Source organism: Nematolebias whitei, chromosome 13, assembly GCF_014905685.2.
Source record: "Nematolebias whitei isolate Nwh7 chromosome 13, NemWhi1, whole genome shotgun sequence".
Classification (NCBI taxonomy): Eukaryota; Metazoa; Chordata; class Actinopteri; order Cyprinodontiformes; family Rivulidae; genus Nematolebias; species Nematolebias whitei.
The window spans coordinates 9,006,819-9,026,284 of record NC_056510.1 but is presented as its reverse complement, the minus strand read 5'-3'; the positions used below and the strand labels follow the sequence as shown (position 1 = coordinate 9,026,284).

Here is a 19,466-nt window from a genome sequence, read left to right as displayed (position 1 = left end):
CTCTTACTGTATTTAAATGAGCCATTCACATTTTTCAGTAGGTGTTTCTGAAACCCAGTCACCTCAGATCTGTTCATAAAGACATAAAACATCATTTCCCAGAATCCTTTGCAGCACCATCTCAGGAAATCTCATTTGCTGAGTTTGTTGTTCGATTGGGCAGGACGTTGTCGAGGCCGTCCTGCAATAAACACGTGCACTTAAAGTAAAATCAAGGAAGAAATAACCCAGACTTTTATAAAAATTATTTTATTTCATTACTTGACAAGTACTCAGCACTACAAAAAAAACCTTCTTACAAAGTAGTTTGACTGATACAGCTTGTTAAAACATATATATATAGTGTATATATATATATAAAGCACACTAATAATCCTGAAAGTGAGCAGAATAAAATGAAATTGTAAAAATATTAATTTTCTTTTAGTTCTGCAGCCAATTCACATTTTTAAATAGTGAGTGTGACAAACAGCGCGGGTGGGAATACGAGGAGCCCCTCGCTGCTCGTCAGTCCCGTCAGTCGTCCACGATGCTCAGCAGAGCTCGTAGCTTCAGGCTGCAGGCCAGCTCTTCTTCTCGACTCGCAGAAATCCGTCGCTGCAGATCCTTCAGTCTCCACAGCAGAGGTTCAGGAGGGGCCTTCGACCAGGCTGCTCCGTCCCAACGCTCATCCCACCTCTGAGGGATAAATAAACATGTTAGCTTCCGAGCTGATAATGGCTGCCACAGCTTACTGTATCTACCTTTGGCAACACAAAACCAGCTCTAAATTACTCTAAATGACAGATAATGAGGTACGGTTCAAGTGGTAGTAGCCGAGAGTCATCCTCAGCATGTACTTTGAGCATTAACACATCGTGAGTGGACACCTGAGTCAAAGCTGCCTCTGGAGGCCTGTCTTTGGGCGCCCGCTGTATGATCGTCTGCGTGGACAGCAGGGTGGAGGACGGGACGAAGAGCGGCGTGGACAACTTGTCCAACGGGTCCTCGTCCAGCCAGCGCTGAAGCTGCTCCGTGCTCCTGCAAACAGGACGAGATGACGAATATTTCTGTCCATTAGACAGAAAAGGACGAGCTGACGGAAGCTCAGCTCAAAAAAACTGGACTCTGTTTTTAATTCAGACATCAGAAAATAATCCAGAGAAGATCAAGAATCTCTTGTTCGTCTGCGACAGGAGTTGCTTTTAAAAATATTGAACATCTTTTTAAAGATGCTTGTAATTTTGTTGAAATATTAGCGCCATAATTATCACAAGATTCAGCTCTGTACAGAAAGCGCCGTTATCTACTGCAGGTAAGATACTTCCTCTCAACACCGTCTGTGAAACAAATTCATGAGGAGATTAATTTAAGGTTTTTACTTTCAGATACTGTTCTGCTGGAGATAACTTTAAATTCTTCACTTATCCAACTTTTAGTTGCTCCAAAACGCAAGTGAAGGAAAAGAAACCTAAAATAAATCCAAGTTTATTTCTAAAGCTCTTATTTATACATAAATAAACAAACAAATAAATAAACCTTGCACTGTGCCAAAGTTAAAATATAAAAGTGTTGCACATTTAAAACAAAATCATGTTAAATTGATTTTTTTTTAAAAAACCTTGCACTGTAAGAAACATTTAAATTAAGATGAATAAAATAGAAGATCAAAACGTTCTGCTCAAGCTCGTTTTTAAACGTGAAGAAGAGTTCTGGAAATCTACTTGTCGGAGCTCAAGTCCTGTTTTCTGATTGTTAAACTGGATTTTCTTTGGTGTTTGTTTACAGATTCACCTAAAAATGTAAATAAAATCTGTTTATTCTTTTAGTTCCGGAGCTTTCTTAAGTGTGACTCTTTATTTGCACACGAGACTGAAACTGAGCCGAAGTCCTAATCTACAGAAGGTCTGACTGATGTGAAGGAAAAATGTAAGGAACTGAGGTCTGGATGAAGATTTTTGCACAGTTCTGTAGCGTTTCAGCTCTTGTGACGTGTTAAGCAACATTGTTTTTTTATTTATTATATACTTTTCACAAACTTCCAGCGTCTAGATCTACCAGCGGAGATGGAGCCGTACCTCCAGCTTTCAGCCCTCTCCTCCTCTAAGTTCTGCAGGACCCGGTGGGCCAGCAGCTCCTCGGCTGTGGGGGTGTGAGTGATGTCCTGCGGGGGCGACGACACGTCGGCGGGCTTCACCACGCTGTGGAACAACCTCTGCCTGAGAGGGAGGCTGGGAGATGGAGAACAGGCACCTTCAGCTGCCCTGAGGGAGGAGACAGGAGGGACGTGAGGAAAAACCTCCATACAGATGTTACTGACCTGATCCAGGTTCTACGATTCTGTAATAGCAACCGCTGAACCACTGTGCCACTATTTACTAAATAGATGAAGCTTCAGTCCAGAGATCTCAATGCTTCCACAGTGATAAAGAGCAGACAGGTGTGCCAGGGTGGAAAGACATCAGCAATGACCTCAGAGCAGTGGATGCCCATCGATCTGAGAAAGGTCAAGGGTCATTTTCTGTCAGGAGCTCATGGATTTTTCACAAGTGGAACACATTTTAGACAGCTGCCAATCAATCCAGGAGTTGCAGCAGATGCACCCTGAAGGTCAGACCGTGTAATGCTCAGAGGAAAGAGTTGTCTCATCACTTTTAGCACATCTAGAATGTAAATCTGTATCTTTCTCATCTCACTCTTTAATCTTTGTGGTCTAAAACAAAGTGGAACAAAGACTTTGTCTTTTTAGCGTCGCCTTAAGGAGCACTGCTGGTTCTGGAGACGCCTGCTAATGAAGTCAAAACCAGTGAACAGAACCATCAGTCCACAATGGGCTTGTAATGGTAACAATATTAAAGTTCAGGGAAGGAGAACTCCGGTTGTGGAAATATTCAACAGATCGTTTTAAGGTAAATCTTAAAATCCCTACCCGTTCATCTCCTGCTGCTTCTCTCTGTGCGTTTGCTCGACGGCCCGAGTCCACGGGTCAGGCGGTCGGAAACCGTCCAGCGACCCTGCGGGGAAGTAAACCAGGATCTCTCCATCATCCGTGACAGCATCTTAAAAAAGGACAAACAAACAGTTGATAACAAAACAAACCGTGATAAATACAGGTGAGGGCAGGATCCAGGTGTTCTCTGTAATAAATGGTGCAGACCTGAACAGACGGGCGGACCCGGCAGCTGCCAGTCTTTCAGTTTGTGGTCGATGAAGATCACGACCACGTCGTCCCACGGAACCTGCATGAAGTTCGGACTCTGCCGTTTATCCGTGTTTCTGAATGTTACTTTGGATCCAGGGGTTTTGTTAGCCTTCAGTCGAGCTCTTTCCAGAAGATTCTCCAGCCGCGACATGAGGAGAGGCTGACTGCGGCGAGACGCTGGGATCTTAGCGGCGTAACGAAAGATGGAGCAGCACAGATCTGACCACGAGCCTGAGCAGAGAGAACGATAACCAGAGTGCGCTGAGTGATGAATGACTTGGCTAAAGAAGATAAAAACTACATTATTAAAACAACCAAATGATCAGAACACAAGCTAAAAGCAGCAGAACAGGAGATAGAAGCTAAATCTAGCAGAAGAGTAGCAAAAAGTAGTGCAAGTGCTAAGGCTAAAATTAGCAAAAACAGATGTTAAAATTAACTAAAATGTATGTAAAAAAGTAATAAAAAAATATAAATTGACTAAACTGAAGTTAAAAGAAAAAGAACGGCAGCTAAAATCTAAAATAGCTAAAATTGTAGCTAGCAAAATGTTAGCTGAAAGCTAAAAGTAGCTTTAGAGGATGAAAACATACAGAAGCAGATTTTAAAATGTTAACCAAAATTAAGAGATCTCAACGTATTTCCTGGGATAATTTTATTGAAAATAAAGTTAAATATTTAAAAATTATAAAAGTGACAAAAACCAGAAGTCATAGCACCCATCTCCTAAATGAGCAGTCACAGAATAAAACATGTCGTTCCTCGTTTTAAGCGAACGGTAACCATAATTAAATCTTTTCACTGACCTGCTGCAGGAAGCCCCTCCCACTCCGGCAGCCGCAGGCTGAGGATGGCTTCACGCAGCCAGGACAGATGCTCCGAACAGTTCCAGCCTCGATGAGGCACAAAGTCTCTGGTTTCAGGCAGAATGAACTCAGCGGGGGGCCACGAGAGTCCACACAGATCCTGGGAGGCCACCTTATCAGCGACGTGACCCAGGACGGCGTTGTAGAGCTGGACGACCGGCCGCAGGTCCTGGGATGGAAGGCGTGCAGCCGCCCGGTCCTGGCGGTTGGCGCAAACTCTGGGGCTGAACTCACGACTCAAACAGGCCTCGACGAGCTGCACTAGGGTTTGACACGAGAGAGGGAAGGGCGGCGGCGCACGGGGCAGCAGCCAACGGATCGCCTGGGTCAGCTGGAGACAACAGCAGACAGAACATATATTTGCTGAATTAGCACAAAAATCTGGAAATTAGTTTAAAAAAAGGCTGAAATTAGCAAAAAATAACTGAAAAGTAGCTGAAAATGCAAAAAAACAAACTACCAGAAGGAAGCAAAAGAACTGAAATGAGCTAAAAAAAAAAGGAGCGGAATTAGCTGAGAAAGCTAACATTAGCATCAAAAGCGCTAAATGGTACCTGAAAGAGCAGAAAAAGCTGAAACAGAAAAAAAAAAGTTGAAACAAGCCGAAATTAGAAGTAAATTAGGCTGAAAGAACCAAAAATTAACACGAAATGCTTGAATTTATCTGAAAACAGCTGAAATTAGCTAAAAATGCTAAAAAGCTAGCTGAAAAGGTAGAACAAGCTGAAGAAAGCAGAGCAAACGTTTTCCCAATTATGCTGAAAGAAGCAAAAATGAGCACAAAATAATGGAAATGGAAACAGCTGGAAGTAGCTGAAAAATGTTTAGATTTGCACAAGGAAGCTGAAAGAAGCTGAAGCAGAACAAAATGTGAAAGGAGCAGTAAAAGGTTGTAAACACATCTAAAGATTTGAAGGATGTAAAATGAGCTCAACTCATTTCTATGAGGAAAAAATGGCAGAAAAGGCGAAATATTTCAAAAAGCTAAAGTCGAAGTTTCTTTATTTGTCATTCGCAACACATGTGGTATACGTGGTGGAACGAAATTGTGTACACAGGGTCCCAGTTACTAAAGCTGCACTAATACCAAAAGTCATAGCACCCTTCTCCTGAACGAGCTGAACATTTGATATACGATTTGTTGAAACAGCACAAAAAATGTGGAACGAGAAAGACGCCGAAAAATGTCTCACGGTAGTGGGAATGCTTCATAAACAATCCTACAACAACAAGACGTTTCAGAAGAAGCTGACCAGATGATGAAACATCCAGGAAGTAGATCACACTGCAGCTGAAAACATGTAACTACGATAAGTTGGTACCTGTTTGGATCCCTGAAGGTCGCTCGTGGTTCCTGGTATGAAGAAGAACTTGTACTCTGAGATGAGCTCCTCCTTCATCAGCGTGTGCAGCATCAGGGCTGAAGGAACCATGAGGACAAACTTCATTAACATCTCAAGTTCAATAAAACCTCCACTTCTTTCAACTAACCCCCCCCCAATGTTTATAAATACCTTCTTCCAGTTTCTGTGTATCCGCAGCGTCCCAGTGATCCAGGACCAGAACCACCAGGGGCAGTGGACAGTGCCAGCTGTTGACCTGCTGCAGCTGTTTGAGCTGAAGCAAAGCTGACAGCAGAGGGACGTCCTGGTCCTCCTGACCGGACCCGAAGACGGGCAGAGCGGGGAGCAGCAGGATGAGGGCTCCTGCGCCCTGGAGCTCTGAGAACTCCTCCACTTTGGACAGGCCGTGTTCGGTTAGCGGGCCTCGGGTCGCCTGGAAGACGTGAAGGGAAAACGTTCAAAGATGGGGCTTTACACAGAACAAACAGGTTTACCACACTAGCAACAAAGACTTGCACATGTCAGTCGTTAAATGAAAATAATGTGAAACACCGTGAAATAATCATCAATGGACTCATTAAAATAATTAAAATATAAAAATAAATTGTACTGCTTGAACCTGGCTGCCTTATCTGGTTTAAAACTGAAGCCAAAATGTTGCTTTTCCTCAGGGGTGGGGAGGCTGCTCCCTCCATTTTATTTATTTATTTTTTTTACACAGGAAATTGTGTTTTCACGGAGAGGCGGAGCTTAAAGTAGTACGTCAGCCAGCCACAAGAGGGCGCACTTCCTGTGGCTTCAACTGTCTCACGTTGTCTGAATGTTGTCACACCGATCCTCTCCTGGTTTTTTTTTATTCTTTTCTATATTTTTATACAAACTAATTTCACATTTGCTGTAGCATTTTAGTCTTGCATGTATCAAAACATGCATGTTAGGTTGATTGGTGACTATAAATCGTCTCTAGGTGTGAGTGAGAGAGTGAATGATTGTCTTGTTTGTCTCTGTGTCCCTGTGATGGACTGGAGACATGTCCAGGATGTCCCCTGCCTCTCACATGGCAACTGCTGGATATGGGCACCAGCGACCCCCGCAACCCGGAAATGACGAAGCGGACAAAGAGTCTTTCAACGTTCACACTGCAATTATTCATAAAATGCAACTTCTCTTGATTCAGTATAAAACACGGTGATGGAATGACCTGAACATGACTCGGGCCACTCAGACTCACCTTGACCGTGACGTGGACTTTATAAGCTCCCTGTCTGCTCTCCTGCAGGGCGTTCATGACACAGAGAGTTTTCATGGTGCCATCGGGCTGCTCCGCTGAGCCTCGCTCAGCACCAAGCTTCACCTCCAACCAGTCCGACAGCAGCCTGCAGATTCAAACAGAAAACAAACAGCTGCATCAGACAACTTACTTAGAAAAAAATAGTAATAATCATTTCTAGACTAAAGAACAATCTGGATTATTAAAGATGTCACTGCATAAAACTGAAGCGCTCCCTATGAGTGCACATTGACAGCCACAATTTTATAGCAGCGAAGATTCCACGAGATGTGATTGAAAAGATCCAGCAGCCATCTTGAATTGGGTTGACTCCAAAATTTAATAAGTTGTAGTCGTACATCTAATGATGAATACCATTAAGATGTGTATATTGCTTCATCAAATATTTTTCTAACAAACAAGCAAGCGTCTCATCATTAGATGAGTGGTAGTAAAGGAGGCGGGCGACATGCATTCTATCAAGAAAGGCTTGGCCATTAATTACTGTATTTTTCATCCTACAAGTGGCGTTTTTTTGCATAATTTGCACGCCCTGCGACTTATACGCCAAAGTGACATATTTATGAATTTTTTCTCCATATTTATAAACCAATTTTTGGCTGAGATATGTCCGCTTTCATTCATTCTGACTGAAATATTGAACACTACCATTTTCAGCGACTAGATGGCACTCGAGTAGTATGGCATGCCGTTGTATCATGTAATGTAATAGTAAAGTGGTTAATGACACAATCGGCTTGCCACAGCCTGCCATCTTCGTCCAGCTCGCCTGGAGCAACTGTCAAAACCATCAAATCAGCTTCATTTCGCTGCGCCACCCCAGTAAAATGCAGCTGATTTGACCGTTAAAGTGCATTTATTAAGTAAAAGTTCAACTGAAACACACCTTTACTATAATGTCAAGCAAACAAATAATTGTTTTAGGTTATCTTGTTAAATTTCTAAGAAATGCACAGCGTTCCTCCTTCCTGATTTCCTCCCTCTGCGCACTCCTGGAGCGCCGAGGCAGCGAATACTTTTGAAATGCAGCTGATTTGACCGTTAAAGTCCATTTATTAAATAAAAGTTAGACTGAGACACACATTTACTATAATTTTGAGAAAACAAATAATTGTTTTTAAGTGTTAATCTTGTTAAATTCTTATTAAAGTCCTCCTGTGCACGCCCCAGAGGCCGCCATTTGGCAGCCAATCGATTTTTGGCACAACACCAGCCCACATTTCCGGGTTGTCAGTGATGACGCGTAACAAACGCAACGCGTCAGCGATGACGCATAATAGATGTGACGTATACAGTGAAGCGACATATTTATGGATTTTTCCCCTTTATTAGACATATTTGGACTGATGCGAGTTATAGGGCGAAGCAACATTTACGGCGGAAAATAAGGTATACCTAAAAATATTATTTAAGACTTCTGATTGTTGCTCACCTGTCAGCCACACTGGCTACACTTTCATCATCGCTGGGTAAGAGGAGAAGGGTTTTCCAGAAGATGCGATCAGGTGGGTTTGGGGTGCTCTCCATCACCAGCGCAGGCAGATCAAGCGGCGCCCACGCCGTCTCCCTGAAGGAAGCATCATAAACGTCAAACTGCTGTTTGCTGACGTGAACCACCAACTGAACCTGACGTGGACTTACTCCAGCAGCTGATGGAAGAAGTAGTGGACTCTCATCTGGTGGATTGCTTCTTCTCTCATCCTCAGCAACCTGAACAAAGTCAGAAAATGTGTTTCAACGCAGCTAAAAGAAGCAGCGGTAGAAGAGGCAATGAGCTCACCTGGTGCTGGACACAGCTAAAACGCCAGCATTTCCAAGGTTGACCAAACCTCGAGTTAGATCTGCCATGGAGGGCTGAGCGGGGGCGCTGGGAGCCAAGGCCTTCAGTTTGAAACGAGGGTCGACGCAGCAAGGAGCTGCGGGGAAACCCCTCATCTGTCGCTTCAGCGTGCGGCGAACTGCCACCACGTCTCGCCACCTGGTGGTACAGGCGAAATGAAAATGTTCGAGATCAACTCCAACCGAGCTCCTAACGCAAACTTTAGTGTTTTTAGTCCGTTTCAGAACATTTTCACGGATGTCTTTTCTTTGCTTCACCTCTTGATGTACTTGTGGATACGCTCCAGCTCTGTTTCGAGGAGATCTTCGACCAGCAGAGAAATCTCTGTGCTTAAAGTCTCATCAATCAGACCGCAGCAGATCTGCTCGGAGCATGTAGCCAAACGTTTTGCTTTCTCGTTCAGCGCCTCCCTGTGATTTAAAAAAAAAAAGCTGCTCAGAACGGTCACGTGGTTGCTCGTCACCAACACTCAGAATTCATCGAGAAAACAATAAAAAAAATCAGCCAATAGACACGGTAAGATACAAGTTAAGCTGTTTTACAAAACAATGTTTCACAGTTTAATTAAATATGCTACTTTGATTTATTTTTTGTGTGTTTTATTAAAAAACAATATACTTTTTATGAAAGGTGAGACTTACTGGATCTCTGCGGTGGCGGTTTCCTGTATGGTCGTGTCCACCACTTGATGGATGAGCTCAGTGCACAGCGAGCAGCTGAACTGAGCCAGGAAGGCCTCGTGCTCCTGCCTCCGCCTTCCAAAAGCAGGCACGGGAAAAGAAACGAGGATAAACGAAATACAGTGGATTATCAGTGCTGTGGAAAATGACAAGAAAGTTCGACAAACCTCGCCTCCTCAAGCTTGCGTTTCTCTTCTGCGACTCGCTCCTGCTCCAGTTTGAACTCGGAGGACGATATCTCTTGCAACATCTGTCCCAACACTTCCCTCACCAGAGACTCCACCTGCACATCGCTCTCGCTGCAGAAGCAACATGTTAAAATCATCAACAGTGTCTGAGTGTCCACCACAGCATGATCACATTCCAGCTTCCTACTGACCACAGTTTCCTTTTATCGCGATTAAAACACTGGGTTGGGATTACTGGTGCAGTGTTAGAATGGTTCCTTTCTTATCTGAGTGACAGGAGTTTTTGTGTTAATGTTGGTAATAGTTGATCTGCTTCAGTGCCTCTTTCCTGTGGGGTCCTGCAAGGCTCTATTCTTGGACACCTTCTGTTTTCATTGCATTTGCTCCCCTCGGGATCTATCCTAAGGAAGCATGGTCTTTCGTTTCACTGCTATGCTGATGATTGTTGAATTTATCTGCCCTTAAAACCAAATAGTTCATGCACAATCCACCCTCTGTTGAAATGTCTTGATGACATTAAGGCATGGATGGCTTCACATGCTTTAAGTATCAACGATCAGAAAACTGAAGTGATTGTGTTTAGCCCTAGCTCTACTGCTGTCTCTGTTCCTGTAAACCTGGTCTCTCTTGAACCATATCTTAAACAGCCCGTTATAAATCTTGGGATGGTTTTAGACTCAGACTTTGTTTACTCCGTTCTACAAAAAAGATTATTCCAATTAAGGCAGATAGCGAAGCTTAAGTCTGTGCTGACCAGCTCTGACCTGGAAAAAAACAGTCCATGCATTTGTTACAACGCAGCTAGACTACTGTAATACGCTTTATGTTGGGGTCAGTCGGGTCTCCCTTTCACGTCTCCAGCTCATCCAAAATGCTGGAGGTCAGCTCTTAACAGGAACTTGTAGGTTTGATCATATTCCACGTTTTGTCCTCCCTTCACTGGCTCCCTGTACATGGCAGAATTTATTTTAAAATTCTTCTGTTGACCTTTAAGTGTGTTAACGGCCTTGCACCCTCATACCTCTCTGATCTACTCCAACAATATGTTCCTTCTTGGGCACTGAGATCATCTGACCAGCTGCTTTTGGTTGTACCAAAAACAAGAGTTAAGCTCAGATATCGGGCTTTTTCAATCATGGGCCCTAAACTTTGGAACAATCTTCCCCCCAACATTAGACAGGCCACGTCAATCCCCGTTTATAAATCTCTCCTAAAAACACCTGTTTACACTGACGTTTAACACAGCGGGATTTGATTTAGTATTTCATTGATTCTCATTGTTTTTGTGTTTTTATGTTTTTATTTTGATGCTTTTAATTATATCTTGTTCTAATTCTATTTCTTTAACTGCCTTATTCTTATTGTTAAGCACTTTGGTAACAGCTGCTGTTTTAAATGTGCTTTATAAATCAATCAAACTTATTTACAGAGCCCTTTCCAGCAGCCAAAAGGTGCACAAAGTGCTGCACAGTACAGAAGTTAAAAACAAACAAGAATAATAAAAAAATCAGTCAGTTAAAAACAAAAACAATTAAAACATAGCAAAATTGTCAAAGACCTACTAGGTATTAAAAGCCTGCCTGAATAAAAAGGTTTTAAATAATAAATAAAATAAATAAATTTGACTAGATTTGACTTACGTGAGAGCTGTTGCGACGTAGCTGACGCCAGCGTCGGCCACTTCTTTCACTTCTGCTTCAACCACCTCTTGGATCACGGAGTCCAGCTCAGCCGCAATGTCCTGAAAGAGCGCAAGAACGTGAGCAAGCTGCAAACAAATCGAACAGAACGGGCTCGAGAGCTCTGCCCCACCTCATCGCTGTAGGCCGGCTGAGGTTCAGGTGGAGGTGACGGGGGTTTGACAGGCTCAGGCAGGAAGAACTGGACCGCAGGGAGGTACGGTTCTCCCGTCTCATCGGTAACAGCTGGAGGCAGCTCAAGCACGGTTGGAACATCTGGAGCTTTAACTGGCACAAACTGAGCCGACAGTTCGTCGCTGGGCGGAGCTGTGAGCTTCACGCTGTCACCTGAAACGAAGAAGCCAAGAGCTCATTAAGGAAGGCAGTAATTGGGCTTCGCTCCTACAGGAACAAAAATTAAAACGTTGCGATATTATTAAGAAACAAACCTTTCAGGCCGCGGAATTTATTCTGAGAGTCGAAGCTACAGACGGGGGTGTGCTGTGGAGGGTTGGGAAGGGGGCCCCCGTTCATCACCTGTCCTATCAACACCGTTTTCTTTGCAAGGATGACCTCAGACTTCTTCTGGGACAGGGGGAGGTCCGGCTCTTGGAAGGACACCCGACTGAGCTCCACCATCCTGTGAGATTGACATCAAATTGTTCTGACTGATTTCTCATCAGGTTAGAATCAAAACCAGGTTTAGTTCAAAGACGTCCACGTTGTTGGGATCATTCGGCAAAATTAGAAGTTCTAGTCACAAAAACAGAATTTCTTTGTATTTTCCTTTACCCGTCGTTGACATTGAGCCCAAACTGCTGGGCGAAGTCCGTCGCTTCAGCGGCGTTTCGGAACATTAAAATTCGAACGATGTCCTCGACAGGAAACGGGGTGGAGCGCGGCCCCACGGTGTGAGCTACGTTCAGGGTCTTCAGCGCCATTGTTCTGACCTGAACGCACAAACACATCCATACCAACGTTACCAAACACATTTGTTCAAAATAACAGCAACAAATAAGGGCGATTAGTTCACGGTCTAACTTGTAATTCTTCTGATAGTAGATATTTGAAACATTTTATTTTTGCATTAAATAAATAATAAAATTCTCCTTTTGGAGCTCATTGAAGCCAACTCAACAGCTCTGTCCCCTAACTTTTATTTTTATTTTTTATGCAACTGGATAATTTTAATTTGCTGAAGTATTATATTCTCAAACAGGAAGTCCCTGTATTACAAAATGTTTATTCACAGACATGCACGAGAGCTAACATGTGTTTTCTGTAGAAATTATAAACATTTGAAGTAGGGATGCACAATATTGGATTTTTGGCCGATATCCGATACTAATATTTTCTCCCTAGAGAACTTACAGAGACTACAAAGCTTTCTCTGCTGTGGAATTAAAATACTATATTATTCTGCACGGTCTTTGTCAGTTTGGTCTGCTACCAAATGCAGATGTCAAAAAGGGGGCTGAATGATGTAACACTTCAACTTGGATTATGTTTAATGTCAAACTTATTCATGACATTTACTCCAACACACTCACAACACTTGAACCGTGCAAATTTGTAAATTTTCACAAATCTACACTCAACGGTGCGCATGACGTCATAACGTTGTGCTGGTGCTACAGGCATCCTTGTCACTGTGTTGTCATACAAAAACAGCAACTTTTACTGTATATATATGTGTATATATATATATATATATATATAAACAGCGCCTTTTATATTGGCGAGTTATTTTGATGGAATGGCCGATGTCCGATATTTATATATTTTTTTTTCAGGTCTCTCTTGTAAATGAGTCCTCGAGGCTCAATGGGATTTACCTGTATAAATAAAGGTTGATTGATTTAACTTTATCGCTAATATCGGTCGATACCGATATCATACCGATAATATCGTGCATCCCTAATTTGAAGGCATTTAGCACTTTTACACAAGGTGACAAATTTTTGTCAACATATAAAGGTTAAAATGCAAGTCTAAAATATTAAATATTAACTAATGCAAACCAGATTGATTTTGAATCTAGGTTTAATGTAAAAATTATCAAAAAGCAAAATAATGAAACTTCAGAAAAAGGATGATGCTCGTAGAAAAAAATGGGAAATAATTAGACTATAGGGACACTAAGATGTGTTCTGTAATCAACACATCAGGTGTATTCAGTCTGTAAGCACTCAGTCTGCCTATTTAAAGGGTGACAGGTAGTCACAGGGCTGTTTTGTATCATGGTGTGTAGCACACTGAACAGAAACTGATGACAGTCTCAGGAGCTCAAAAAGACAATTATTGACATTGTGTTGGAGGTAAAGACTACCAGACCATGTCCAAGCAGTGTGATGTTCATCTGACTGGAAACAACCTCCCTGGACATGTCCACAAGAGACGAGAAAATGAAGAGACAAATGTGTCCTCCTAGACAACAAATACCTAAATCCTACAGCTAAATGTTTCAGAACTGAACATCGGACTGTTCTGAAGCTTCTTCTGAGCCCTGATCTTAATCCTGCTGAACAGCTGTGGAAGGAGCTGAAACATCTGGAGAAGAGCCCCTTCAAAGCTGAGACATCTGCAGCAGTCTGATCACGAGGAGTGGACTTAAACACCTGAGAACAGAACTCACTAGACTACCTCAAAAGGTTTGGCAACAAAATAATTCAACAAGGATTCCATCGTTTTTGTTGAAGACTGATTTTCATTAGTTGATTTATATATATATATATATATGTATATATATATATATATATATATATATATATATAACTTTTTTCAAGTCATTTCAATGGAACTTTATGGATTTAATGACAGAGTTTAAACTACAGTAATTTGTCTGTCTGTACAGTTTTGTACAACAGATTGAGTCTTTTCATTTGTCTGCATTTGTTTTTACTAAAACGTTAATTGAGAAAATTATCAGTAATGTTTTTATACTGAAACAAGATAAATTGTATTTTCTTCATATGACTGGCCTAAAACAAAAAAAAAGAAAAAGAGTGAAGTTTGTCTTGGATTAAAGCTGTGTATGTTTGTAAAATAAAAATAAAAAGCATTCAGACAACACAAAGCTGTAAAAGTAAATGAAGATTTCTCCGTCTGTGTCCCACCTGATTGAAGTACCGGTGCAGGAGACAGCTGGCCAGATAAGAAGCTCCTTTCACCAGCTTAAAAAAACGAACAAAGTTGTTGCTGTTGACGGCAGCGCAGGCTTGAACCGCGAACTTCACCTCGGGCGACTTGCGCACCTCCTCACGAAACTGCTGCACCTCTCTGTGTGGAGGGAAGTGAGCTGCTTAGACCAGACTGAGGCAAAGCATGAAAGAAACACAACAATGACCAGAAGCCTCAGTTCTTTAGATTCTACTTTCAAGCAGCCACACTTTTAAGGAACTCTTCATCAATAGAACTCCAGACTTTCAGAAGCTCTTGCTTCTTTTTGGACAGAATTTAATTTTATACACATTTTCAGTTTAGTTCTTTAGAAAGTCTGGCTCCTTTGAAGAAAAACTGAGGCCTGAATACATTTTTACCAGCTGAAAGAACTAAACCAAAGCTCCAGTTCCAAAACATATTTTACCGTATTTTTCGGACTATAAGACGCACTTAAAATCCTTTAATTTTCTTAAAAATCAACAATGAGCCTTATAATCAGGTGCACCTTATGTATTAATTCTGGTTGTGCTCACTGACCTCGAACCAATTTTACTTGGTATATGGCGTTCAAAAAGCTGTCAAAATGTTTTAGTTTGGCTTCAAACGCTTTATAATCCGGTGCGCCTTATAGAACGATAAATACGGTACTCAAATGGAATCATACGGTGGTGTGTAGATCAAAGGAATTATTTCGCCCAGACTGACCGCAGGATGTCCCCGTCGTTGATCTTCAGCAGCACGCTGTACTGGCGGAACTCGGCCTCTTGGGGGCAGAAGACCTGCTGCGTCGCCAGGTCCTCGTACATCTCTTTGAGGCTCTGCAGGCACTTCGTCATGTTCTCGTTGTTGATTTTAGCATCGAAAGACGACATGGGCTGCTCGCAGAGGTGGTGGGCACAGTGCATGTGGAAGCGTGTGCACTTTTCGATCAGGGATACTGTGTCAGGGCAGCACAGATGCTGCTGGATGATGTCCTGAGGGACCAATGGAAACAAACAGGCTGAAACCGATGAAGCCCTTTTTGAAATACTTTTTTTTTTTAAATGTGGTGAAAAGAGAAACAGAAGTTTTGTTTTTAGTCTAACCTTGCGAATACCTCTGGTTCTGTCCCACACAAAGTCATACCAGTCCCGGTAGTTGTCTTGAACCTGATCCAGGATCTGAGTCACCAGGTAGTCCATGGTCATGCTGAGCACAGACAGGGGCCTCAGCTCGTGGGGGAGGGGCTCCTCTTGGTCGGCAGAGGAGCGGCTGTACTCCTTTATAGCAGCAGAATGATCCACCTGGTAAATAAACAACGATCAAATCATAGGACCGGGCGATATGGACTAAAATTAATATCTCAATATTTTTAAGATAAATGGCGATATATGATATATATCTCAATATTTTTTTTCTTTCCATAAAGTAATAAAAATATATTTCTGAGTCGAAGCTTTATCCCAATTGTCAAACAGGCACATTTATTAAAAGACAGCTGTAACTGTACAAAAGAAAAGTCTCAAAAATGAAAGTTTTTTTTTTCCTGCAAACCACAGCTGTGCACTTCAAATTTAAACAGAAAACATACAGAGCAAACATCATGAAAGGCTGACTTGCTCTTTAAAAATCTGATGCTCATGAAGTACATAATGCAGCTGTTGGAAAACCCACATTGTTGTGTAGTTGGCTAGTTTACTGAGCTGGGTTCTGTTTGGTTACGGCTTGTTTCTTTCTGAATGTCATTGTTTCGGTGCTCTTGAATGCACCTTAGCTGTTCCGACGCTAGTGAACGCACCACTTCGGAACGCATTGGGAGTTTATTCTCTCCCGACACGGACCTTGCGTTTACATCTATCTATGTCACCAGAGTGGCTCCGCTGTGGGTCAAACTAACAAAGACCCTAACGAACCCCTATTGTGACAACTGATATGGAAATCTGAATATGTATCTAGCTTAGCTCAGCTTTATAACTCGAATAAAGTCTTCACAGTCGGAGCTGCAGCACAGTGTCACACAAGCAGGAGGCGGGGGGGGGGGGGGGGGGGGGGGGGTTGGGTTTGTATTCAGTGAGAGAGAGAGGAGGGGTCGCGTGAAGTTCACTACGCAGAGTATGAAACTATCGTTTTATATCGACATAGTCTCATTTTATATAGTGTATGAAAGTATCTCGATATGATTAAAATATTGAGACATCGCCCAGCCATAAGGAGCAGGTCCTAAGGTGCAGCTTAGACTTTAATGATGTCCAGGCTCCTCTATCAGGTTTGTTGTTGGGAAAAACAAAAATCATACCATCTCTGTGTTTGGGATAAGCTCGAACACGCTGAGCTGGTTTCGCGTTTCCCTCATGTATCTTTCCTTCTCTGGACACATATCAGGGCATGTCCCCACAAAAACTTTAGACAAGTCCAAGGCTGTCCGCTTGGGCCGATCTGCGAGGACGTAAAGACACGACACTGGGTTTTTGTCCAGTTTTCAGATCCTGCAGCAGTTTAGACGAGAGCCGGCCTCACCTTGACGCAGGATCTTGTCCGTTTGTTCTAGCAGGCGGTACTTGTCCTCAGCGGTCTCGGCTACCTGACCAATGAGGTGAACAAGGGAGGAAGGGACAGGACGCTCTGAGCCCTGGGACTCTGTGATGTTCTCTTTCTGAGGATCAGGGTCAAACTGCAGCAGCTTGACAGGGGAAGGCTTCTTCACTGGAGAGCTGAAATGATTGGAGAGCAGCAGTGATGCAACTATTTTAAAAATGACAAAAGCACCTTTAACTCGCATTTTATGCTGAATTACCTGTGACTGAATGTGGAAGGCATGAGTGCAGGCCTTTTGAGAGGAGAAGAAAAATCCACTTTAGATTCTCTGACTTCTGGACTTTCTCCTTCAGTTTCATTCTTTTCTCCTGCAGGTCTGCCGCCCTTTTCTCCTGGACCTAATCCAGAAAAAGTCAGAGCCCATAAGGAGACTTACCATTACAAAAATACAGTCTGAACTAAACACTACCTCAGATGAATATTGATTTTAACATTTAACAATTACTTTGCTTCTTTTTCTGCCACAGCAGCAGCAGCTCGTGTCTGTGCAGCATTTTTCCTTTCTTCTTTGCTTTTGCAGCTGCAGCCTGAAAGACATGAAATTCAACAAAAGGCAAAATTTCAGAACAACTTCCCTATAGAGAAGCCTGGTTATCTCAAGTAGAACATGCAAAGCAGCAATGCACAGTTTGGTAAATTAAAAATAGAGACCCTTTGGTGTTCAGATCTGACAAACTGCCAAAAAAAATCATAACAAGGACACAAATGTAGAACTTTTTTTTTTTTTTTTTTAACAGATAATGGGAGCAATGATAAACATAAAGGTCAGTTTGTTAAACACAAAATGATGACAAAAAGAAATATTTTAAATAGTTAACTTACGTGATCACCAAAATGCACTACTGCAAAATTCTTTGCAGTCCGACAGAAAACCTTAAAGACTTTCCCAAACCGAGAAAAATGCTTCATGAGCACGTCCTTTCTGTTGAGGGCCGGAGGCACGTTTCTGCACATGATGGTGGTGAGGTCGGTCGGAGACGAGCCGCTCAGGCTATCCACGCTGTCCCTGTGTCCACGTCGACTCACAGGGGTCACCACAGGGGTCAACACTTGGGATTTTGGACTCTGAGTTACACCCGAGTCTGAAGGAGAATTATGAATCTAAATGACGCAACACCTTTTTTTTGTTTTCCACAGCTATAGAACAGAAAAACGTGGGTCCATGTCCCTTTGAAGTTGCTGATAAAATAGTAAGCTTTCTAGTTGTTGATACCTACGTGTTCCAGAATTAATACATTAGTCATTTTAATAGTGTTTGAGGTTGAATGTGAAATTTCCTCAATGATGTCTTGTTATATTTATTACTGATTCAGTCAGTGATCTGAAAATCTCTCAAACTAATACATAAAGGGTACTTTTGACCAATCATCCATGAATAAATGGTATCTAGCCTTGAAAAGCTCATGTTTCTTTCATGGTAATACGAGTTCAAGGTCTCACCTGAAGCTTCAGATTGTTCCAGAACTTCCCTGGTGAGTGTCTGTGCAGCAGGTGGTGAGACAGGCGGCTCACCCTCATTAACTTTCTCCTTCTCCTCCAGGTTTGGCTCTGGCTTCTGAGTATCTCGTCTTACTGTGTTGGCTCGCTCCTTACAAATACCACTGAGTGCCCTGCTGAAGAGGTTTCCTGGAAGGCCACGGGACCTGATCAGTGGCCTCTTCGAGAGATGCCTTGATGAGTCTGCTTCAGATGGAGACTCTTCCTCTGCTGTTGGGATCTCTAAACCTGAGCTCGAGGTTGTTGGATTTTCCTTGCGCTTGGCAGGTTTGCCAAGTCGTGCAAATACATTTGTGTCCTCTTGGCTGCTTCCTTTGTTATCTGTGCCAGTTTCTGCTTTGCCTTTGTGCTCACCATAAGCTGGAGGTTGACCAAAACTTGTTCCCCCTAAAAGAAGTGTTGGCTCAGTCTGGAGGGTTTCAGCTGTAAAACTGAAGGACGATGGGGTGGTGGGCTCGGTGACGGTAGCTGAAGTGTTTGAGCTGGAAGGTGCAGCTGGCTGGGAAATGGTGAACTGAAGAGTGTTGGTTGCTGCACTACTGCTGCTGGTAGTTGTTGGGTGATTATTTTGAGCAGAAACAGAAGTGGTTGCAAACGGCTGTAAGAAGCCCAGCGACCCAGACTTGGCTCCAGGCAACAGAGGGAAGCCAGTGGTGCTGGAGCTGGCCTGGGACCCACTGCCTCCAAAAGACGAGCTTGACATTGTTGTAATCTGGGGCTGAGCTGGCTCTGGGCTGGCACTGAAGATGGGTTTGAATAGAGCCTTGTTGGATGGCTTGAAACAGAACTCGGAGGTTGTTCTGTTTTGGGTCGTCACGTTCTGAGTGCCACTAAATGCGCTGCTGGAAGACGGCTGTCCAAACCCAGAGGTGGAGCTGGTGGCCATCTGTGAGCCTCCAAGGGGAGGTGGTTGTTTCCCAAACCCTGGAGCCTGTCTGAACGCAGAAGGTTGTCCAAATACAGATGTCTGCCCAAAAGCTGAAGTTGGGTTCTGCCCGCCGGTCACCCCAAACAGTGATGTCTGGTTTTGCCCACTGGTCTGTCCAAATAGCGCCGTCTGGTTTTGTCCAAAAACTGAGGGCTGGTTCTGTCCATTCGTCTGTCCAAAGGCTGAAGTTTGATTCTGTCCACTAGTCTGTCCAAAGGCTGAAGTCTGATTCTGTCC

General features: G+C 43.0%; 1 protein-coding gene across 1 annotated transcript in view; it reads right to left on the bottom strand.

The window, feature by feature from the left end:
* Positions 1 to 440: 440 nt before the first annotated feature.
* The window catches only part of LOC119419800 (minichromosome maintenance complex component 3 associated protein), a 20,048-nt gene continuing 1,022 nt past the window's right edge, over positions 441 to 19,466 (bottom strand). Inside the window, exons 2-29 of the mRNA XM_037687182.1 lie at positions 18,245 to 19,358; positions 17,627 to 17,886; positions 17,250 to 17,331; positions 17,004 to 17,142; positions 16,727 to 16,920; positions 16,506 to 16,645; positions 15,316 to 15,513; positions 14,936 to 15,204; positions 14,185 to 14,347; positions 11,861 to 12,018; positions 11,518 to 11,708; positions 11,202 to 11,416; positions 11,030 to 11,130; positions 9,369 to 9,500; positions 9,163 to 9,276; positions 8,779 to 8,931; positions 8,462 to 8,659; positions 8,323 to 8,391; positions 8,114 to 8,248; positions 6,622 to 6,766; positions 5,562 to 5,823; positions 5,370 to 5,467; positions 3,988 to 4,378; positions 3,137 to 3,412; positions 2,909 to 3,038; positions 2,058 to 2,243; positions 870 to 1,020; positions 441 to 678 (exon numbers count right to left, since the gene is read on the bottom strand). Of these exons, the coding sequence (XP_037543110.1) occupies positions 517 to 678; positions 870 to 1,020; positions 2,058 to 2,243; positions 2,909 to 3,038; positions 3,137 to 3,412; positions 3,988 to 4,378; positions 5,370 to 5,467; positions 5,562 to 5,823; positions 6,622 to 6,766; positions 8,114 to 8,248; positions 8,323 to 8,391; positions 8,462 to 8,659; positions 8,779 to 8,931; positions 9,163 to 9,276; positions 9,369 to 9,500; positions 11,030 to 11,130; positions 11,202 to 11,416; positions 11,518 to 11,708; positions 11,861 to 12,018; positions 14,185 to 14,347; positions 14,936 to 15,204; positions 15,316 to 15,513; positions 16,506 to 16,645; positions 16,727 to 16,920; positions 17,004 to 17,142; positions 17,250 to 17,331; positions 17,627 to 17,886; positions 18,245 to 19,358 (5,826 nt within the window). The 3' untranslated portion in view covers positions 441 to 516. The remainder of the gene's footprint in view (positions 679 to 869; positions 1,021 to 2,057; positions 2,244 to 2,908; positions 3,039 to 3,136; positions 3,413 to 3,987; positions 4,379 to 5,369; positions 5,468 to 5,561; positions 5,824 to 6,621; positions 6,767 to 8,113; positions 8,249 to 8,322; positions 8,392 to 8,461; positions 8,660 to 8,778; positions 8,932 to 9,162; positions 9,277 to 9,368; positions 9,501 to 11,029; positions 11,131 to 11,201; positions 11,417 to 11,517; positions 11,709 to 11,860; positions 12,019 to 14,184; positions 14,348 to 14,935; positions 15,205 to 15,315; positions 15,514 to 16,505; positions 16,646 to 16,726; positions 16,921 to 17,003; positions 17,143 to 17,249; positions 17,332 to 17,626; positions 17,887 to 18,244; positions 19,359 to 19,466) is intronic.